This window comes from Carassius carassius, chromosome 17 (genome assembly GCF_963082965.1).
Source record: "Carassius carassius chromosome 17, fCarCar2.1, whole genome shotgun sequence".
NCBI lineage: Eukaryota > Metazoa > Chordata > Actinopteri > Cypriniformes > Cyprinidae > Carassius > Carassius carassius.
In genome coordinates this window covers 2643797-2668060 of record NC_081771.1, presented here as the reverse complement: position 1 = coordinate 2668060, position 24264 = coordinate 2643797, and the positions used below count along the sequence as shown (strand labels likewise).

Below are 24264 nucleotides of genomic sequence, written 5' to 3'. Positions count from 1 at the left end.
TACATTTTTTTTTTCTCAGATGTTTCTTTTTCCCCATGATGGAAACCGGCTTCCCTAAAACACTGATTGTAAAATTGGCCCAATCACTGGTCAAGTCTGGACTGTGTGGTGTCAGCAGTAAACACGGATCGACCCGGCGCCGGTCAGTGCTTGTGTGCAGCAGCTGTGTCTGTGTTTACTGTCCCTGGACGGTCATGATGCTGGAGCAAATACTGCTGCTTACTGGTGTAAAAGGAATAGGCCTACAGACTGATTAACTGTCATCACAAGTACACGCTGCCATTCAGATTCAGCTTTGGGAGTATGTGAAGCTGCTAGGAGTTTATGTTAGAAGGATCTTTGGGATTTGGTAGAATTTGGTATCATAAAAATACCATGGTTCATTTTAGTGTATGATGTGCCATAATATTACTGTAGTGATGACAATACTGTGTTTTTTGATATATACCATGGTACATGTAACAAAATAACAAACACATTGTAGTAACACAGTACCTTTCTTTTATTTTGTTGTTGTAAGGGATGGTATTGCCACAATACTATATATTTATTTAGTTATTTATTTTAAAAACACATACACTAATATAAGGAGTAATACAAGTGTCAAAGATGAAAAGGGGTTTTCAAGTATTAAAACAATAAGTTTAATGCAGGATTGAATTTGTACATAAAAAAAGCATGCATGCATTTAGAAAGTGTCCTGCTTAATGTATTTAACTAATAGTATTATGAAAAAAAAGTAAAAAAAAAATGCAAGATTCAAGTTTGCCAAATTTGTGCGATAAAGTTATTAAAAGAGATACTTGCATCATATGTGCTTTCGATCACTTTTGCACAGTTAATTTTATGCAGACACCAAAAAAAGGTGTCTCGTCTTTGAACGATACAATATTTTTTCGTCATGAATATAAACTATCATTTATTTATATATGAGTAATTATAGGCTAGTATTTTGTAGTCTAATATGTACGCATATACAGTATGCATGAGTGTGTGTGTGTGTGTGTGTGTGTATGAACACACATGCATACTTGTACACACAAGGTTATCTTTGCAGTCACTCTGCAAGGGTGTGTTGTGTACAGTGTCACTATAGCAGCACAGTGAGTGGGCCTTTGACCCTCGGGATTGAGGTGGAGCTATAATGATATCTTTATGATTTATGAGCGCTGTGTATCAGACAAGCGTTTGTGTATCAGGCACTCTGTCTGTGGTTTTACTCTGGCTCAAAGCTATTTCAGTTACTTGTATGGCGTGTGGGGAACTACTTTCTAGAAAGCTGTGGACTACCAAACTCCAGTCTTGCTTATGTTTTAGGCAGATCAGGTAAATATGAAATATGTTTTATGTTAGATTGGTGAAGTGGGAGTTTTGTGTTGATGAGGTGTGGAGCTAAAATGTATGTCATGTTTGTAAGCTGAATGTATTTTATTTATTTTTATAGTTTTTGTATTTTATTTTCCACAGTGTATTTCCTACATAAAGATAAACCAGTATACCTGTAGTCTCACTAACCCAAATAACTTTTAATGCATTTTTTTTTTGTGCTGGACTTTGTGTAAACCGTTTCAAACGTACAGTGACGCTCGTTCTGAGAAATTCACAACTGAATCAAACTGTTTTGTTTTGTATCATGTCAGAACTGGTTTAAGTGTAAACTGGATTCTCTTCTTTATCCTCACAGATTGACTGTGACCATCCCATAAGACCCATCACCATGACAACCTCAGCACCAATCAGATTCCGTGTCTTCTCTCTCAACTGCTGGTGAGAATCCTTTCAGCAAAACAGAAAAAAAGCTAGAACCTTTAGAAGAGATTATGACAAATGTTAAACATCTTGACAAAAAAAATACTTTAAATACAGGGGCATCTAAAAAAAATTAAATAAAGTGGAAAATGTAACCTTTTCAAATTTTCTAGATTCATTACATGTAAAGTAAAACATTTCAAAAGTTTTACAGCTAAAAGTTTTAAAGAGCTTACAGCTTAGGAAAGTCCACTTTTTCACAATATTCAAATTTTTTGAGATGCACCTGTATTTTCTTAGTTAACAGCATGCTTTTTCTGAACATTGTTGATATTGCCAGGGTTATTATAGTGAACTAAAACCATAAAAGCATCTTTATTACTTATATTATAACTAATAGTATCTCAATGAAACTAAAATAACACTTGATACACATTTTCTATTCAATTAATTTTTAGAGCTATTCATAATAAATATCATTCATAATGTTTTTCATCTATTTAAAAACATGAAACAACAAATTGCTTAAACTGTTGTATTTGAACATTACTGTATGTTGCAAGAAATACAGATTTGCATATGGAGACTTGGTTTTCATTCCTTACTGTAAAAATCTTTTAATTTTCTCTTAATTTCTAGTGGAAAGCTTTGCACTGAAGTTATAGTAAATTATAACTAATAATTTACTACAAATAGTCCATGAATGCAAGATGATAGAATAAAGGGGCTAATGTAGTTGGTTGTGATTGTTTTAGGGGGATCCGATACCTCAGTAAGAACTGCAAAGAGCGCTTTGTTCTGATCGGAGACCTGCTGATTCAGGAACAGCTTGATATAGCGTTACTACAGGAGGTACAACACACATTGAGAGAAGCGTCTTCTCAGTTTAAACGATTGATAATCATTGAATTAACTGGTTGAACAATAAGAAGCATAAATGTTAGTATGAGATTTTACTGTGTTTTTTTTTGGTGGGGGCTGTTTTTTCCAGGTCTGGTGTGAGAAAGACTTTCTGTTTTTAAAGAAGAAGCTTAACAGCGTCTATCCGTACTCCCATTATTTTAAAAGGTCAGTCGTGATCTATAATGCATGAAAATGACACATAACAACATTTTTACAAAAGGTTCTTGAAATGCACAAGCCGATATGATTAAGGACACCGATAAAGGTGAAACTTGTCATCTTCAGTGGATTTATAGGGAGCGGACTGGCCGTGTTTTCCAGACATCGAATACATGATGCCTTTCTATACAGATACTCATTAAATGGATATCCATACATGGTGAGTGTGATCAGTTGCATGCACGAACATCCTGCTCTTCTACTTGATTTAATATAAAAATAAAGGAAGAGTAGCATTTAATTCAGTAATGCAGTTTAACACAAGCCATGATTGTTTCCTGTACTATATGTATAACATAGCACACTCTTAAATACCATATTGCTTTTATAAAATATTAACGACTGTACATAATAAAGCATGATCCACTATTTGTCTTCCTAACCAGCCCAACCTAGACCCTGTGTAAAGTAAACGGTACACCCATTATAGATACAGACGGTTGTAAATAAACCAATTTTTATGCTGCATTTATGTGGCCTCAGTTTCCTCTCTCAGTGTCAGAGATGGGGGCTTTATCTGATGGCTTGTTAATTATCAATTCTTATATCAGGCTCAACATGGCGACTGGTTTGGTGGTAAAGCCGTCGGGAAGGTCTTGCTCAACATCAGTGGGCTGAGCGTTCATGTATTTGTCACTCATGTAAGTTCATGCAAAATGTGTTATTTATAGAGCATTATAGTATTTGTTACTGTTTATTACATTTTAATTTATTATAATGTTTATTAGTATTTTTTTCATTTTAGTTTGTAGTAAGTTTATTTTGTGCTTTTTTTATTCTTTTAAGCATTTTTATTAGTGTGGTTTTTTTTCTTATCATTTAATTCTTCTTTTTAGCTTCTACTCTGTGTTACAGCAGTTTCTTCTCTTTGCAGTTGCATGCAGAATATTGCAGAGAGAAAGACTCGTATCTCCCGCACCGAGTGGTTCAAGCCTGGGAGCTGCAACAGTTCATAAGGTGCTAAACGTCTGCTATATTTAGCCATGGCTGCAGGTTTATTTTGAGACTCATATAGGTTTTAATTGCACAGTTCTTCGATAACAGCCTCTTTGCAAAACTACGTCAGGTTACACCAGATTCATAAAGCAGTCAGTACTAAAAAGTGCTGCTCAGCTTTTGAGATCACACTGAACTGGACAATAGTTTTGTTGAAAATATCTCACAACTCTGACTTGTAAAACTTCTCAGCTCACATATATAATGCTAACGACTGGTTGTCTTTTTTAATGAAGGCACACTAGTGCTGGAGCGGACGTAGTGATTCTGGGTGGAGATCTGAACATGCACCCGGACGATCTCGGCACCAGACTGCTGAGAAACTACACAGGACTTCAGGACAGCTTCAGTGAGACCGCTCACTTTGATGTCAGTACTGTAGCATGATGCTGCCTGCTTTCTCATAATGACTGAGTGTGTGTGTAATGAAAAGTCACCTTGCTTTCTAAATCATGATTTATGACAGCCATCCTGTCATTTGTTTCAGGGATGTGAGGAGGGACACACTCATATATCTGAAAACCCATACACAAACACAGATGGGCTTGTTCCATTTGGAGGAGGAGTCCGGATAGACTACATCCTGTTCAAGGTAAATATTAGATACTTGTTGGGTTTTCTACTGGTTTTTATTAATAAGTGGTCTTTTCTGTTTGTTAAGCAGTGTTTTTCTAATCCTCATACTGTTGCTAATGCTCCAGTTTAGTCATTTAAACAAAAGTAACTCAAGACACCAATGACAAAATATTCAAACAAATTAACAAAAGTATTACTTTCATGTCAGATCTACTTTTAATCTGTTTAAAACTGCTTTCTTTACCTGTATGCTCTTGAATGAAACAGCGCTGTTTTTCTGGCAGGGATCAGGGGAAGTGGATGTGAGCTGTGAGTCTTTGTCCACCACTAAAGGCCCTGTTCCTGGACATCCCTTCCCTTACTCTGATCACGAGGCTCTCACGGCCGAGTTCCTGTTTACACAGACTACAAAGGGAAATGGGTGCTCAAAGAGACAGTCTGGATGTGTTTCAGGTATTTGCTCTTCAGTTTTGGGGATATTAGAATATAAAATACACACATTTTTGCTTCAAAAACAAAACTTCTTGCCAATAAACAAATGCTCTCTATTTTCTTGCGCTTTAATAAAGTTGGAAAATTGTCTGCTTGGGTTTGCTTGCTTGTTTTTTTGATATGCAATGTGCTTTAAAGGAACAGTGCACCTAAAAATATGAATTACTCTATCTCATATTGCTTAACACTTCTAAATAAATACATACATACATGAATGAATGAATGAATAAATTAATAATTAAATGAGTAAAAAATGATGCTTTTTGAAAATGAATTTGATTCAAAATACAGCAAAAACAATAATATTGTGAAATTATTTGTCAAATAATTGTTTTCTATTTGAGTATATTTTAACATGTAATTTATGCAAGGTTGTATTTTCAGCATCATTATTCCAGTCTTCAGTGTCATATGATCCTTCGGAAATCTTTCTAACATGTTGATTTGCTGCTCAAAATCTAACGGAATTCAAACATTTAAATGTTAGTGTATGGTTTTCAGTTCTGTCACTTTCTTTCTTTCTCAGATAAGCTTCCTGAGCTGGTCAACACAGTCAATGAAGCTCGTACTGAAGTAAAGGTGGGTCTCCACTGCGCTGAGCGCATGCGCTACACAGCAGCGCGAACAGGCATTATGGGTCTTGTCCTGTTAGTGCTTGAGCTAGCAATCGCGGCCATCCCATTGTTTGCTCTGGGAACCGAACAGCCCTTTCCCAAAGCCTCTTTCTACCTGCTGGGGGCACTGTGCTTTGCCGTCCTCCTCTCCACACTCTTGCTGTACGTCTTTTACAGCATAGAGGTGAAGGCACTGCAAGGCACTGAGGACCAGATGAGACTGGCACTAAGTAGCTTTCAACAACAGCTTAAGGAGTCCCCCAAGGTTTTATCCTCAGACCATTTGCGAAAGCCACGAGACAGCAAGGATTCCTTTCATTTGTAGCCAGATAGTTAAACCAAGTGTGACATTTGAATGGAATTAGAGCTTTTCATAATTCTAACCACTGATGGTGGTTGAGGAGATTCCCCCTTTCTATGTAAAGCACTTTGAGTGCCCAGAAAAGCGCTATATAAATGTAAGGAATGAAATGAAAGGAATACCTGGGAGCAAAGAAACCAGAAAATTAGACAATAAGTTTGTAAAATCATTATTTGCGTGACAGATCTACTTCACTTTACTTATTTCATAATGGTTCTCAACCAGGGTCACAGAATGACTTAACATCATATATATATATATATATATATATATATATATATATATATATATATATATATATATATATATATATATATATAGTAATTAAAATAATATATATATGGATAATTTACACATACACATACTTTCGGTTTTTTTTCGTTAACATTGTTATTATTCATTTTACAATTAACAATTTAAGTGTATTATTTAGTTATCTAAATTAAAATGTTAACGATACATAATCTCAAGATGTAAATTGAAATCAATTTTTGTTTTTACCTTATTTAAAGAGCATAGTTTATACACATACACACACACACACACACACACACACACACACACACAAATATGTGCCACTAAAATAATAGTGTTCTATATAACTTAAAATATCAAAACCAATAAGGTTAAAAGCCACTGCTTTAGAAAAATGGACCAGTATAAATAGCATATGAAAGCTTATAATCACTTGCTAATTGTCTTTGCTAACGCTTGTAAAATGGAGACCTGCTGGGCAGGCGTTTCTGTCCTTTATTTGTTAAATGTTTCCAATCATGAGTTTGTGATGTTTTGTGCATTCATTGTGAACGGTTAAGCTTATGTCCATGATGAGACTGTTTTGGGAAACCAGAACCATCTTCAGTTATTTTCAGTTACTGTTTGAGAAAGTCAAGCGGAGAAGAATAAACCATACAGTGTACTGTAACCACTATTAAATTATTTGGTCAAACCACTCCATTACTGTGTATCTTCCTTTTGTTCAACCTCATGTCTCTCTAATGTAATGTTTATTACATAACTGTACCTTTTATAAAAAGAATAAACAATGCATATCAATCTTTCAGCAATCTAGTGTTTTTATTTGGTTTCAATGAGTGCCACAAGAGTGCAGTGTTGGTCAAGAATTATTAGAATCTTTAATAACTTCAAAAATTTCAGTTATTACATAAATATACAGTATACTGTCAGTTGCTACATTTAGTAGTTTGTGTAAATAACATTTGACATCCTTCTCAAAATTTAAATCTGTGAACATGTTAAACTAGTGATATTTGATAGAGATCCAGATATTTGTGTATACATAACTAAAGTACTCCGAGTTAAATAGGTTTTTAATTGTGTGGTTATTTATTCGATCTTAAGTACAAGAAGAAAAAGTGGCCTCTCCTTCTCTTTGTTCCTTAAGAATAGGACCAATCCAAAGACTTTCCCATTCGCCGTCTTAAAGAGTATACGCTGTCATGTACTGTTGACATGTTCTAACATCAATAATGATACATTGTGGAGCGGGACCTGCCCATGCAGATGACTTGGTGCAGTTTTGTCATGGGTGTGGCAGGATCTGCTGTCTACACATGTGTTTTTATTAATGCAGTCTGCTCTGCTGATGAGTCCTCCTCACCTTAGTCATGGAGGTTCTCAGCAGTTGTGCTCATGCATGGCCTCAGGACTGCACTTAAAAGGTCTTTGTTCATAAGAAAACAATGTCTTAATTTAATACTGTAGGTAGAAAAACATGTTTATTATATCTGCAGTGGTAGTGAAGCACTAAAAGTGAAACGGTACTGTGTAGACGCCCTTTCTGATGGGCAGTTCTCCTGCAAAACTGGATTGGCAGCTTTTCCCCTAGTAACTCATTTCAGGGATGGTACAAACATACATACAATTATTTAGTTGAATGAAAAGTAGAAAATGTATATTAATTATGTATTTATATATATATATATATATATATATATATATATATATATATATATATAGATATAGATAGATAGATATTAACAATGTAACTTTCTTTGCTTTTGATGCAAAGCAGCTTTTTTATTTATTTATTTTTATTTAATTTGTAGAATATGGTAAAACTGTAACCAAGTGTAGTATAGTTGTTAATGCCACATGCTTATGGCCATATATACAGCACAATAAATTTATATAAATCAATGTTTTACATTGATTTTGCTTATATGCTGTATTTAATGAATGCATTATTCTATAGAGCTATTTTAAATAAAAATGACACATAACCACAAAAATTGTATTAGTCGTGTTGATAGGAATAATTTTAATAGAAATTAATATTTATTTTAATTGTATAACTTAATTAGAATGCTAAAATACTCTAGATGTAAATTGTAATCATATTTCTTTAGTCCCCTATAACTATTGTTTTTTATTTAACGATATACAGTTCTTTTAAAATAACTTCTGGACTCTGTAAAATTTCATAATGCTGTATTTAAGTACCTATGTGCTTCATTATTATATTTATCTTAAATACTACACCTTTTATTTATATATTTATTTTTATCTGATTTCATTATAATTTGTTTTTAAACCTACAGTTTCCTTGATGTTTGATACAGCGCTCTGATTGGCTGCTTAATTTCAATATCACCTCGTTCTGTTATCATTTATATAGGGTTTATATATTTTCTAGCGGAAGGTGCCACTTAATGTACACTTTTAATTGAGAATTGTGTCTTTCGATATTTAATGATGTAGCCTTTTAAATGTGTAAAAGCCACCGGACTCTTTACAATGCTCTGTTTTGTTAATAAATACACCTGCTCGCCGTGCCTATGATATAACAACGTGCCTGTTATAGCAACGCCCTTTCCATAATATTAAAATGAAAATTGGACCCTTTTAAAGTATATCTATTATCTTTATTAAAAGTGACGCTTTGTTCTATCATTAATGAGCATTCTTGGTGTAATGAGGAGTGAGAGGAGCAGAAGAACAGGTGTTGGATGGGCGTCATGGGCGTGGATGAGGGCAGGACCAGGTGAATCTCTCTGTGAGTCAAACCCTGAATCAAACCCAGAGCAGCCAGACGGAGCAGATAGCTGGAGCTTTACGAATAGGACCTCACCTGTCTCTGGAGTGGAGACAAAAGGCAAAATGATGCCCGAACCTTTAAAATCGGCTCTGTCCCTCGGAGATGTGGAGGACACGTCCCTCGCGCTTCCGTCCGATCGCGAGCTGAGATCCGCGCAGCAGCGAGTTCTGGAGCAGGTTCACACCATCAAGAGGAGCAAGTCCAAATACAGCAGCAAAAGCGTGTCTGGTCTCCCGTCCCCCACCAGTGAGTGCACATTTTCAAAAGCATTCCATGGTATTAACATGTTTTTTTTCTGTGATACTGTATGGCGAAATCGTGGTACTTTGTACAGTTTACACTTAAATGGTAACAGTATGGAACTATTATCGGACTTGTTGACCCTATTTTTGCAAGTTCTATAGCAAATACGTCGTATGTAGGCGTACAAGCTGAAGTCCGGTTTTATGCATGTAGTCAACTCATGCGCAACCATAAAATAATCTAAAAAATAATTCATAAAGTAATATTTTCGTATGCTTTTCAATAAAAAATGTGTCTAATTTTAGTCTTTTGATAAACAGCTCCTCATTATTTGTTTACTGGTAGTATATTTGTAGCCTATATTGAAGGTTAAAATCCTTTCTATAATTTTAATAATTTTTATTTATTTATTTATTTTGTCCCAAGAGAACAAAATAATTGATAGCCTACAATAAATGTGGAATTTTTTGATGGAGTTTTATTCTAATAATAGCTATTTTTATTGATAGGTCAACCACAAGAGGACATTTAATAGTGTAAAAAGTCACTTTTATTTTAAACACAGGTATTTGGGTTCATTCAGTCATGTTATGTAATGTATTTGCCTTTAAAATACTAGTCAGTCATATTTAATCATTTGATTAAACTGAATTTAGAAGTAAATTATACATGTTAAAATGCATTGATTCTATGAACTCTTATTATTTATGGATAAATCATTATACGTATGCAATTCAATACTGTGAAAATGAGCGATTTCTTTTTCTAAAATTCACTTTCATTTTAAACCAAGGTCAGTGTTGGGGAAAGTTACTCTTAAAAGTAATTGATTCAATATTGTGTTACTGCCTAAAAAGTTAACTACGTTACTTACAGTAGTTTCTTTTTATGAAAAGTAATTTTGTTACATTTTTGTGTAGCTTTTACGTTACTTATTAAATATAAGCAGGGCTTGGTTGTTTTTAATATACAAAATTCTATTTAAAGCATATGGAAAATCCTTTTTTTTACACCAAAATGTGTAAGGAATAAACCTCAGGCTGAAGGAAAAGTAAATTCATGTCTGTACAGTACAACACAGGAGAAGACGGTTCAACACTGTTCAGCAATAAAAAAAAACAATGATGAATGCTAAGTCAGTTTTATTTATTTATTTTTTTATTTTATTTTTGTGTGAGTGGGATGAATTAAATCACATTCACATTTAGTCTAGAACTACAGTAACATCATGTTCACACAACGACTCTGTACTTCCCATTTCTCCCAGTATGGGGACAGGAGACTTGTCAGTCAATAAATGGGAAAACAAAGTAACTGGTGTTACTTTTTTGAAAAAGTAACTCAGATATTTTCTTGTAAATTAAAAAAGTAATGCGTTACTTTACTAGTTACTAGAAAAAGGTAATCTGTTTAAGGAACTAGTGTTACTTGTAATGTGTTACCCCCAACACTGACCAAGGTATTTGGTTTCATTCAGTCATGTTAAATATTGTCTTTGCCTTTATATAACTAGTTAATTATAAACAGTCCATTATTTCTAATATAAACTCTATTTGTTAATGGATAAACCACTTGCCAATTCAATACTGTAAAAAGTGAAAATGTGCACTAAAAAAATCACTTTTGTTGTAAACCAAGGTATTTATTTGGTTTCATTCAGTCATATAAAAATACTTACTTTGACCTGGATAAGGCAATAATAGAGTAACTTTTCAGTAAAACCTGTTTTCAGAGGATTGTGATCTCTCATTTTGTTGTAGACCACAGAAGTACAAAAAAGTGTTAACCTCTGTAAAATACATACCTTACTGTATTACATGAAGATAGATGAAAGTTTTATATTTTTATTTTCATAATTCAAAATGTCCCCGAATGCATATTTTATTTGTCATAATTCAATTGCAGGCCCTGAAAGTGACAGTGTTTTTTACGACTTCAAGTATTCTCACGGCGCGTCTCTCAACGGACCCTCGTTCAGCAGAGGAGGAAACATGACAAATGGGGTAAATGTCATTAAATATGTATATATATATGTATATATAAACATTTATTTGTTCCATATGCACTCAGCATGTGTTTGCACATGTGTCTTTGTACATCATCAGGTGTGTGTGAACTAATTCTGCATCTCAGTTTCCCACGGTTGGGTGGGTAAAACACATTTTTCCGATTTCAGGATGACAATGGAAACACGTTAAATGTCAAATGGTCTTTAGCTTGTATATAATAACCTGGTTACACGTATATTTTTACAAATTTGAAATGCTATTCTTATAAAAACAATAGTTAATAGGACTTGAGAGCGGAAAACATCCATCAAAGACGTCAGTGGATGAAAAGCAGTTATACCTTCACCTAATTTGACATAGTTAGTCTGTAGTGTGTCCATATAGTCCAGTGTGTTTACTTTTATACTACTTGCATTAAAAAAAATACTTAAATTTGCAACTTTTACAACTAAATTTTTCTATATAGAGTTATTGCAAGAAATAACAGAAAAAGGCTAAATGAAAGCACTCCTCTCCTTTACTTTTTATGACTCATACCAGTGTTGTATTACCAAAAGTTTCTACGTATTCTGCCAACCCTTCTTTACATTTGGGCGTATCCGCTGGAATCTTAATGCCTTCTGTGTTTTTTAAATGGCTTGTATTTTTTTTTTTACTTCAGTGGAGCGTCTAATCCCAGCTGCATTGTGTTACTTAATTTATGCTTTTTTAAAGTGCATAAAACCCTGTTTTGACATTCTGCAAAAACAGTTTTGTCATTGATTTATTCACAGACATACTTGTATACAAATCATTCAGTTATTTTCTCTCAAACGGCACACTGTTGCTTCATTGTTTGAATAGACGTAGAGCTACTTCGCTTGGATTTTAATGTATGGACATGCCCATAGTTATACTTTCGGCTAACACTCTTGTTCAGGCAAAACAGTGCCATGGATTAAATTAAAATGATTGTTTTTTTAGCATTTTAAAGTAACATTAACATTGTATTTCTTTCCATTACAAATTGTGTATTTAGCATGAAAATTCAAGTGAAAAATCAAACCGTTTCTATCTCCAGACTATGCAGATGTGTTTCTGTGCAGTGTTTTCTGTGTTGTATCATAAAGTTATGACTAAAATTTGATAGTACTTAAAATGCTCTATTGTGCATTTAATTATAAATAAATTTTTTTTGCATTAAATGCAGTCAGGCTTACGGAAACAGCAATGTCCCCAGAATGCCTAACAGCAATCAGGCCGGCGCCATGTAACGGACCGTGAGACGCCCGTCTTCCCTGCAGTTTTTGCGTTAAAATCTTTGTATTTCGTGTTTTTTTTTTTTTTTTTTACAAATTAGGATCTCGGCATTAACATATAAGTGAAAAATTGACTGTTGATTGAAGGTTGCATTCAGATTTTTTTCATTAGAAATTTTAATCAAAATGAAACATTTAGTGAAAAATGTACTTATCTCTATGCGCAAACTATGATGTTTTCTGTGTATGATTATAAGATTAGGACTAAAGTATACACAGAATGATAACACTAGCTAAAATGCTTGATTTTGTATTTAATTTAAATTATTATATATCTTTTATTATTATTTATTTATTTGAATTTAGATTTTTTTTCAAATAACAAACTCGGAAAATAGCATAAAAATTTGAGTGAAAATTTTAAAAACTTCTCTCTTCAGGCCTATGAGTGTTTTCAGTGTATTATTCCAGAATGAAGACTAAAGTATACACAGTCTGATGGCACTATTTAAAAAGTTCTATTTTGCTTTTAATTATATATTAAAATGTAGTGTTGAATTACTTTTTTGCATTTCGATTTTTTTATGCCAAATTATCATATCAGCACAAGAGAAAAGGTTAATTTGTTTCTGTGTCCAGGCTATGCAAAGACAAGGCTTTGTGCGCCAGGCTGCCAACTCCCGCAGCTTCAGCGGTCAGCGGGTGACCAGCGGCCCCAGCAAAATCGATCGGCCCTTCTACAGTGCTACAGGCACCCTCCCTGACCAAACCCGGACCACTAACCAACTGTACAGCTACAAATCCACTCGCAGCGCTCCAGACCTGGGCTTCCAGTCCATCGGCAACACCGGCGCCACCGGCGCCACCGCCGCCAATATACGCACCCAAACCACCAGACAGACCCTCATCAGAGTGCCAAATACTCAACCTGCCCAGGCTTACGGAAATGGCAACGTGCCCAGAATGCCTAACAGCAATCAGGCCGGCGCCATGCAACGGACCGTGAGACGCCCGTCTTCCCTGCAGTCCAACGGAGAGTCCAGGATGTCCATGATCAGGACCGGACAGGCCAAGGACATCTCGTGAGTTTGGTAGTGTTACGATTATGATGTGATAATCTGTGACCGGTGTCTCACTCACTCGTTGTCGATAGGATGAACGCAGAGAAGCTTCTGGCCGATATGACGATGCAAGACGCAGTCGACTATCTGTTCAGCACGGATGAGAGCTTCCAGCTGTGTGGAGCCGCTTACATCCAGCACAGCACCTTCACCGATGACAAAGCCAAGCAAGAGGTCTGGACCATTGGTTTTATCGTGTTTTTTAGGCATATACTGAAGAAATTATTAGTTTTTTTGGACATTAACCATGGTATTCACATGGTATTCCTTTAAGTATATTTGATAACCCTGTCAACACCATAGTATTTGAGTTACAATATATACCAAAGCACCATCTAATAACATCATGGTATTTCTATAGAATATTTTTATGAGAATACCATGGTGTACAGTATCTTTGCATTGACAAAAAATTACCACGTTATAAATCAGGCTACCATCGTATTACCTTGTTTTTTAGACCTTGAAATAATGCTTTTTTTTGTACATGGTATTAACATGGTATTCCTTTATAAATATTAGTGTACTGTATAAATACTGTAGTATTTGAATTATATACCACAATACTGAATGAATGACTGATCTATGTACTATGATTGTGTTTCCATAGTATATTTTTATGAAAATACCATGGCACATTTTCTATGGATTGCCAAAAATGTACCATACTATTGCCATGATTCTTCTGGTATTGCCATGTTTCGTAGAAGTTATGTTTTTTTAATATTTACTATTAACATGTTATTAACATGGTCTTCTTTTACATTTTGAATTTTACAGTGCCGTGAAAAGGTTTTTGCCCCCTTCCTGTTTTTTTTATTTTTTGCATATTTTTCACACTTAAGATTCAGATCATCAAACAAATTGTAATATTACACAAAGATAAATACAAAATGCAGTTTTGAAATATTTATTTTATTTATTAAGAAAAAAAAAACCCTAAATTTAATAACTGGCTGTGCCACCCTTTGCAGAAACAACTGCAATCAAGCATTTATGATAACGGGCAATGAGTCTTTCACATCACTGTGGATGAATTTTGGCCTACTCTTCTTTGCAGAATTGTTTTAATTCAGCTACATTGGAGGGTTTTCGAGCATGAATGGACTGTTTAAGGTCATGCCACAGCATCTCAATTGAATTTAAGTCCGGACTTTAACTTAGCCAATCCAAAACCTTCATTTTGTTTTTCTTGAGCCATTCAGAGGTGGATGCTGGTGTGTTTGGGATCATTGTCCTGCTGCGTAACCCAAGTGTGCTTGAGCTTAAGGCCACAAACAGACAACCAAAAGTTCAACTTTTGTCGCATCAGTCCACAGAATATTTGCCCAAAACTCTTGGGGATAATCAAGATATTGATGGAAAATGTGAGATGATTCTTTTATTCTTTTTGTTCAGCAATGGCTTTTGGCGAGGATCTCTCCCATGGATGCTGTTGTTGTCCAGTCTCTTTCTTATTGTTGAATCATGAACACTGATCATAATTGAGGCGAGTGAGGCCTGCAGTTCTTTAGCTGTTGTTCTGGGTTCTTTCATGACCTCCTGGATGAGCCAATGTTGTGCTCTTGGAGTAATTTTGGTAGATCCGACATTCTTGGGAAGGTTCAGCACTGTTCCACATTTTCTCTATTTATGGATAATGGCTCTGTTCCTGGTTCACTGGAGTCCCAAAGCCTTAGAAATGGTTTCATAACTCTTTCCAGACTAATACATGTCAACTATTTTGTTTTCTCATCTGTTCTTGAATTTCTTTCGATCGCAGCATGATGTGTTGCTCTTTAAGCATGCTTCACTTTGTCAGACAGGTTGTATTTCAGTGATTTCTTGATTCAACAGGTCTGGCAGTAATCAGATCTGGGTGTGGCTAGTGAAATTTAACTCAGCTTTCTAAAATAAATGTGTTTAATCACAGTTCTTTCATGATTTAACAGGAGGGAGCAGTTAATTTTTCATGTAGGGCCAGGTAGGTTTGGACAGCTTTTTTTCCTTAATAAATTAAAATATCATTTACTCAGGCTATCTTTGTGTAATATTAAAATTAGTTTGATGATCTGAATCTTTTAAGTGTGACAGATACACAGAAAAAAAAAATTTGAAGGGGGGAAAAAACCTTTTCACGGCATGAATGTATAAATGTTAGAGCAAAGTACCATTGTATACTACTATCTGATTGTGTTACCATGATGTTTCTGTAGTTTGTTTTTTATAATACCATAGTAAATCTATTGTAATATACCATGGTTTTCATGAGATACTCCATGGTACTCCCGTGGTACTGTAATGTTAATATCAAGCTATATAGACAGATACCATGTTTCTACCATATTCTTTGATATTTTTTAAATGATTTATTATTGTTCGCTTTAATTTTTATATTTTAATTTTAATTGTAGTTTTTTAGAAATTTTGTTATATGCTTAGTTTTTTTAATACTTCAACTTATTGTATATCAGTTTTCTAAAGTTTCTCATCAAATTTTTTTTTGTATCTTATGTTACTTTACCTGTATTTCAATTTAAATAATATGTTTAAGTTCACAATAGCAGCACTGCATCTGATTGCATCAGTGTACTATGGTATCACCACAGTAGGGTTGCACTTTCTCATTGAGTGTGTCCTGCGTCACAGGTGCTGACCCTAAAGGGCATTCCTCCGCTGGTCAACCTGCTGAACAGCCCCAGTCCTCAGGTCCAGGAGACGGTGGCTGCTGCTCTGAGGAACGTGGTCTTCAAAAACCAGGCCAACAAAGAGGAAGTGCAGCGCTGTGGAGGAATCACACAGACTGTGCAGCTGCTCGGAGACACCAGCTCTGAGACACAGAAACACCTGACAGGTGGCCAACCGTCACATTCATGTCACACACACATGTGCTGATAAGAGGAACCATTCAAAGCACATGACAAGATACTAGACCACTCTACTGTATGCGTGTCCTCCACTCTAACTATGACAGTTAATTAATTAATCGGGGAAGTCGTGGCCTAATGGTTAGAGAGTGGGACTCCCAATCGAAAGGTTGTGAGTTCGAGTCCCGGGCCGGCAGGAATTGTGGGTGGGGGGAGTGCATGTACAGTTCTCTCTCCACCTTCAATACCATGACTTAGGTGCCCTTGAGCAAGGCACCGAACCCCCAACTGCTCCCCGGGCGCCGCAGCATAAATGGCTGCCCACTGCTCCGGGTGTGTGTTCACAGTGTGTGTGTGTGTGTTCACTGCTCTGTGTGTGTGCACCTTGGATGGGTTAAATGCAGAGCACGAATTCTGAGTATGGGTCACCATACTTAGCTGAATGTCACTTCACTTTCACTTTCACTTTCACTTAGTAATTAAGGTTTTTATGTCACTTTACGTTACTTTTAATATAAATTTAATTAGAAATTTAGCATTGCATTACAGGAATTTAATTTACTACATTTTAAAGTATATTTAAATAGGAAACACTTATTACATTTTTTATAATATTTCACAATATTAGTGCATTTTTTATTAAATAAGTGCAGCCATAGTGAGCACAACAGACTGTGTCACAAACAGTCGAGTAGTGTAATTCATAAATAAAGGATTGTTCTTTGGTAATTCATGTTTGTTCAGAAAACATTGGCTAGTGTTCGTTTGCGTAACTTGAAATGCTAAAAATGCATTAATATATGTAAAAAAAAAATAGAAATAATAATAATAAAAAAAACTAGATTACCTAGTCATACTATAACCAAAATACTTGGTTATTAGAATACTATAATTCAATTTTTTGGTTCAATTGAATTTTTATCTATTTTTTTAGGTTTGTTTTTAGTAGTTAAGTAGTTTTTATTTAGCTTTAGTTTGTAATTTAATGTTGTCCTGCTGAAAATTGTAATAATATTTCACAATATTACGGTTTTTACTACATTTGTAATCAAATAAATGCAGCCTTGGTAAACATAAGAGACGTTTTTTCAAAAACTTTAAACGCTAAACTTCTAAACAGTAGTGTTTGCATCTCAAGCTCTGTGTTGGGCTGTGTTTGTAGCAGTCTGATCTGATCCGTGTTGGTTTTCTGTGGTCGTAGGTCTCCTGTGGAACCTCTCCTCTGCGGATAACCTTAAGCCGGATTTGCTCCGCGTAGCCTTGCCTGCGCTCACTGAGAAAGTCATAGAGCCGTTTTCTGCAAGTTCAGATGACAACTCCAACAGCAGCCTGGCACCAGATGTCTTCTACAACGCCTCGGCATGCCTTCGGTAACATCACCCACACTGCATTCTGTTCTGACCGCTGTATGCCATGTAAACAAGGCAAACGTCACTACTGACTCCACGCATAATACTACTATTGTTGCTGGAGCCCTTATCTGACGCTGGCTAGATTTTCACCTGTAAGCTGTTCAAATATTTTATCTAGATTCATACTGACTTTGGCAAACCTACAGACCATCTAGAGTTTGAAACCTGTTGGAAACAAAACTGTAAATCACTTTCTGGATTATTTTTCAAGCTCTAAATTGATCGGCTGGCTTTATGTACAGTACCTTTTTGATGCACTTTTTTACAAGCTCTTCCAAGGATGATGAAGTCTGCCAGGTTAATGATACATTAAGGCAAGACACTACAGGCATTGGTCAATTTTGAGATTTTGGCTTAAGAACCTCATTCAGGTTTGGAACCTCTTGAGTGTGTTAGTAAATAATGACAGATTTTAAATTTTTGGGTGAACTGTCCCTTTAAGTTTTTGGACCATCAGAAATGTATAGATGACCACAAGTTATTTCCTGTGTAAGTGCGTGGATCTTGGCCAGAATGAGCTGCAGTGTTAAACTCGCTGTGTAATATTGACATCAAGCGTTTTTTGCATTACATGAATGTGCCGTTAAGTTGGTGGTGAAGTAATTGAGCACCATTTTTATAGGCTCAGATTATCGAACTAGCGTATACACATGGTAACAATCTGTCTTCAGATTGTTTGTTCCTTTTATGAATTATGAGATCAAGTTGAAGGCAAAAACCCAACATGACTGTTTCTCCTGTTTGTCAACAGCAACCTAAGCGCCTCCAAACTGGCGAACCGACATGCCATGCGCAACTGCAAAGGCCTCATCGACTCGCTCATGCGCTACACAGAGAACTGTATAAATGCCGGGACACCTGACAACCAGGTAAACATCTACTGAACACAACAGATCATGAAAAATCAAGAATGTATGAGCAAATCGATCTGTTGCTTTGTTTAAATTTAAGCATTATGGTCTGAATGGCTCTGTTACGAGTTGGTCTGAATCAAAAGATCTTTTAAAGCGTGTATCCTAATTAAAATAGGTAAAGTCAAAAAGTGTGATAATTTTCTCTCTAATCATGCAGTAAAAGAGTTTTGAGATGGCAAGGGTTTTTTCTAAGCAAGCGTCTTTATAGTGTGGGTGGAGTATGTTGGTGTGGCATTGATGAATTAATAGTGTTTTTTTTAAGTTATTATGTAGTGATGCCCTAAACTTTAAAATTCCCTGAAGGAAAGCGTGTATGAACACAAGGCGTTTCCAGCAGCTAAACTCATGCAGTCAAACTCTATTGTTGTGGATAGAAAAAATGCTGGATTACTCACATTTAATTAACGGCCAGATTTGATCAGAAACTCATGAACATGTCTCAACATCTGTGCTCTGTTTCACTTGATATGCAAATAATCAGTGCATGTCAATCTCTAAACAACACATTAGCCGTTTTTCCGCTGTCAGGCCAGTGCGAACCAGTGCTTGAAACGGGCCGGGCTAATAGCCTCGGACCTGTAGCACCGAGCCCAAAATCAAGATGCGTTTCCACCGTCGGGCCAGAAGCTCCACTGTGCTTCTCTAAAACCCACCCTTTACACACCTCTCAGGAACAATGTCATGCAACTCCATCATTTCACCAACATACAGAAGATTCATCAGAAAAATAATCAGAAAGTCACTGGAACTAGAGCGCTCACAAAATGAACATGATGAGAGCGGCCGTTTGTTTGCATGCTTTGTTAAATATTTAAATCCAAAAGCAACAATGTTTTACAATAAGTGATACATTGATCATATAATGAATTAATGTATCAGGATTGAAAATTAGTCAGAAATAAAAACGGTAGCATATGAATTATGCCTACTTATTCAGTCGAGTCTGTTTATGTTTATATGTCACATATTTTTTTTCCCATCAAAAATAACATAATAATAATAAACAAACATTGCTTGTAATCCTCCAACAAATGCATAATAACTATACAATAGCTAATTAAAATACTTATAGACGACTGGACACTACTGTTGCTGCTTATTTTAATATCTACATTCCTAAATTTTTGTGATAATAGTGGTTATTTGTGTTCTTGTTTTCCAGTCTTTGGAGAACTGCGTCTGCATTCTGCACAATCTCACCTACCAGCTGGAGACCGAGATGCCAACTCTCTTCACTAAAATAAACGCTCTGGCCAGTTCTGCTCGCAATCGCTCTAGCCCTTCAGAAACTGGTCCAATCGGCTGTTTCAGCTCCCAGAGCCAAAAACTGCAGCAGGAGGTCTGTGGTTTTACGCTTCATTAAAGCTTGCATTTCACAGTGTGATTGCCAGCTTAATACTTCAATAAAACTATAAGGTTCTTAAAATAATACTGAGATATTTGAGACATTTGCCAAAAGCATTGCATTACTGTGTGTGCTAGTTTTTATTGTGTTGTCCTTCATGTTTGTCATGTCTGGTTGCGCAGCAGAGCGTCTTTGACTATCCAGTGATGGAGGACAACAATCCTAAAGGTGCCGGCTGGCTCTTCCACTCCAAAGCCCTGCAGATGTACCTCAATCTGTTGAGCTCCAGTGAAAGAGACGCCACTCTTGAGGCCAGCTGTGGAGCGCTGCAGAACCTCACAGCCACTGATGGCTTGGTAAGACATCAATCACTTTGTTTTAGCATGCACATGTTCATAGGTTGGATTCAGAGAAAAAGGAGTCTGCTATATTTTAAATATGTTTTAAATAATAATGCTTTGTGTTATAAGCATTATTTTATTTTATTTTATTTTATTTTACATGCACCTCTTCATGGGTTGGACATAAACATTGTATTGTGATATATTTCAATAATAATGTTTTGTATATTAATAATTATTTTATTTATTTTGATGTAAAAAAATTTTTATAGAATGCACTTGTTCAAGGTTCAAAAAATCAAGTGCATTTCATTTTTTTTTTGCATGCATGCATCTATCAGTCATGAGTTGGACTCACAGATTTGATTTCAATATTATAATTATTTTTATTAAATGTTTTATATTAAGCATTGATATATCTATTTGCATGCACCTGTTTTTTTTTTTGGCTGAGCTCAAAAAGAAAAACCAAGTATATTATTTTATTGTATTTTAGTACTTAATGTTTAGCATTTTTATAATATTTTTTAAAAATGTAAGAATTTTTATTTTATTTTAGAGTGCACCTGTTCATGGGATGTATAAATGTATAGTGTGCATCTTTTAATGAATTGGATTCAGTCGTTTTATTTAATTTTATTATGATAATTATTATGATTAAATCATATTTTATATATTAACCATAGTTTAATTTCATAAAATATTTTGGGAAAATTTGAGATAGATCTATGAGCCCCTATCTTATTTTGCAGGTATCGAATGTATTGAGTGATACGATCATCCAGAAGCTCAACGGTCTTAAGTACATCAGTCCATTGTTGCAGTCGCCCAATTCTGCTCTACAGAAAAGTGCAGTCGCTCTGCTTGGGAATCTGTCCAGATCCACACGTACAAACAAAACCATGGGTAAGCCAATGTGTGCCATCACTCAAGGATAATACTGCGTAACATTGACGTGTTATTGTTTGAAGGAGTAGCATCATGGTTGCCGGTCTGTTTTGACTGCTTGTTCTTGTTTTGCAATCCCTTCTGATTGCTTTGGATCTCTGTTGCTGTTTTTGTCTTTAAGTTTGATTATTGCCTGTTGTTGTCTTTATGTTGTGTTCTGTAGTTGTGTCTGCTTTAGCACTGTTTTTGACCCAGTGTTGTGGTGTTTTTGATGTAGTGTGTGTTTTGCGGTCGTTCTGATGATTGTTTTTGTTCGTGAAGCTCGGCAGACTCTCCCGCAGCTGGTCGGGTTCCTGAATGCAGGGTTCACGAAGGGCGACTCCTCGCCCGAACATGACAGCACCATGGCCACAGCACTTCACAGCGCACACACCCTGATGAAGGCGGACCCTGAGATCAGCAAGAGTCTGCTGAACAACAGCCTGATCAACTCCCTCAACAACATGAGTCTCAATCTGTGAGTACGCACTTCCTACTGCTCATTCATCTCAGTAAACAGGGTTATTCTTCATATATAAATCAGAATAGTTGAATTAAGAAGGCAAAACAAAATATAAAGACGTAATTCCTCCTTGTTTTGTATTTTTATTGCACTTTTTAATATGCATATTGTTCCAAAGAAACATTTTTATAATAACATTAAATCGATTTTAATTTAAAAATATTTTATTTTTATTCTCTTGCATTTGCTTTTTTTCCCAATGCCAAATGTTTGTCATTTTTTTGTGATTTACCAGGGATCTGCCAAAGTCCAGCACTGCAGCAGGAGTTCTTCTTCACAGTCTGTGGTCAGAAAAGAATTTTCAAAGTTTCCTTAAAAAGGTAAGAATGCAAACATAATATTTGCTAGAAATGTTTGCTAATACCAGAAAATTGCTAAATACCAGAAAATCTGTGGGTTCTTTGCAGCAGAGAATTCAAATCGAGAACAATTTTTCTCTCTACAGTATAAGTTTTGTGAGCTGCTCTATGGTTTTTTGGAAGTGTAAAAGGTCATTATAGGTTCCTTTTGACCAGTGTTTTGGTTGATTTATTTATTTATTTATTTATATAGTGCTTTTTGCAATACAGATTGTTTTAAAGCAGCTTCACATTAATAGAAAGCAAAACAACAGTGTATATATTGTAAAATTTCTCAATTATGAATCCAAAACATCAATCAATTTCAATTACAAATATTTGTATTTTTTTCCCAAATGTTTATCATTTCAGCTTTAATCAGCTCTATACAGAAGATAATATTGTAAAGTAGTGGTAATATTGCTTAGTCTCTTGATCTACTTCAATACGGTTCATATTTTGTTCTCCATAATTTAAAACTGTATAATTATATTTTAGTATGAATTCTTATGAGCAATATTTTTTGTATCTATTTTTATTCAAATATTAATCGTCTTTTAAACTCCAGCTGAGCAAGCCAAAGACAACATTGGTAAGAAAAACAATGTTTGATCCCTTTATTCTAGGTGTGGATTTATAAAAACAACCGTTTTTCCTTTAAAACAGCTGGTGATTTAACACCGAGTCAGAGCGTCAGACGCTTCATTCCTGTGGGTGTGTGTTTGTGTGTGTGTGTGTGTGTGTCAGGCGGTTGAGGGTTTTGGGTGTGGTGCAGAGAGCTAGGTGTGTGTGTGTGAGTGCTTACGGGTGAAAAGCAACCACGCCTCACCACACCGACCCTGCAGTCACAGCTTTGTTTCGGTCTCAATAACCTGAAGAATCCAGCCTCACTGGTTTCACTCAGTGATCAGACTCAGATAATGTCATTCTAGCTGTGAAGTCAGACTTTATATAAACATACATCGGTAAATTCTGATGTGAGGACATGTTTACTTTTATTAATATTGGTTTGTGTCATAATATTTGACTGACCTATGTGTGTGTTTGTGTGTTTGTCTTGCAGCGAGGCATGATTAAGAAGTCTTTTGTGAATGACACAACGTCAGCTGCTTTCAAATCTCTTCAGGTGATCGACTAAGAAGCACTTTACAAACAAACTGCATTTTAATTGCATTGCATTTAAATTTTGGTTAAGTATTGCAGAAGAAATGGTGAGAATGAGCTTTTATTTCCTTTGGGGCAGGAGACGCTTTTTGCAACAATGCATAACAAATGCAATAATAAAAACATGATTTTATTTTTTTCTACGACTCGTAGTATTTTCATTCAGTTAAGATGATTTTATATACCTTTGTTTGTCTTTATAATATGTTCTAAAATGCAGATGATTTTATGAGAGTATTACAGGTTGTTTGTGCAAGTTTAAGATGTTATATGTTATACTGTATGATATATTATATATCAGACAATATAAATATGTATGTGAGTATGTCAGTAAGTCATCGAGTAAAAGGAAAGATTCTAGGAAGTTTCTTCATTTTTCAAGTTTCATCATTACAAATATGACTTGTAATGGCTGTTGTGTTAAGGGTGTGGATCAGTTTGTATGTTTCAGCTCACAGCAACTTCAAGCTAAGTTTCAATAAAGTTTTCAACAGCACTGGTCTGTGTCACATTTTAATTTGTATATTACATTTACAAAATCACTGTATTATGCGTGCATGCAAAAAAAGGGCATACTAAAGCATATGCTTAGTCTAAAAACGAATGTATTCTAACATATATACTTCATCATAATGTTTTGTAAACATTCATCATGCTTGCAATTCTCTGAAAATGCATACAACGCTTTTAGATTTCAATTATATCTCTTTTCACTTCACGGATTATGATTCATTAACATTGAATCAACAATATAATACAATCATAAATGACAGCTATACACATCATGGCACTTTCAGTATGATGACATGCATTTAATTAATACTGAAAAGAGTCATTCATTTCAAATGGCAAGTTATTTATTAGTCACTTTAAAA

General features: G+C 35.2%; 2 protein-coding genes across 6 annotated transcripts in view; both read left to right on the top strand.

Moving 5' to 3' along the window:
- Nucleotides 1–6164, top strand: part of smpd2b (sphingomyelin phosphodiesterase 2b) — a 10399-nt gene extending 4235 nt beyond the window's left edge. For 2 of the 5 annotated variants that reach the window (XM_059570412.1, XM_059570411.1), the window contains exons 3-13: nt 20–301; nt 1685–1767; nt 2505–2601; nt 2741–2817; nt 2938–3031; nt 3423–3512; nt 3746–3828; nt 4104–4236; nt 4355–4459; nt 4728–4896; nt 5462–6164. In XM_059570412.1, coding sequence (XP_059426395.1) covers nt 1718–1767; nt 2505–2601; nt 2741–2817; nt 2938–3031; nt 3423–3512; nt 3746–3828; nt 4104–4236; nt 4355–4459; nt 4728–4896; nt 5462–5874 — 1311 coding nt within the window. In that variant the 5' untranslated portion in view covers nt 20–301; nt 1685–1717 and the 3' untranslated portion in view covers nt 5875–6164. Of the gene's footprint in view, nt 1–19; nt 302–1070; nt 1327–1684; nt 1768–2504; nt 2602–2740; nt 2818–2937; nt 3032–3422; nt 3513–3745; nt 3829–4103; nt 4237–4354; nt 4460–4727; nt 4897–5461 lie in introns of those variants that run through there. The other 3 variants (XM_059570414.1, XM_059570415.1, XM_059570413.1) reach the window with 3 other exon arrangements.
- A 2719-nt stretch (nt 6165–8883) lies between these two features.
- pkp1b (plakophilin 1b) lies at nt 8884–23885 on the top strand. The gene is made up of 13 exons (XM_059570410.1): nt 8884–9214; nt 11117–11214; nt 13098–13540; nt 13612–13753; nt 16208–16412; nt 17627–17795; nt 18589–18706; nt 19914–20090; nt 20282–20452; nt 21190–21343; nt 21647–21842; nt 22123–22207; nt 23289–23885. Exons 1-13 carry the CDS (start codon nt 8899–8901, stop codon nt 23361–23363), a joined length of 2349 nt encoding a protein of 782 aa, XP_059426393.1. The 5' UTR covers nt 8884–8898; the 3' UTR covers nt 23364–23885.
- Nucleotides 23886–24264: the final 379 nt, after the last annotated feature.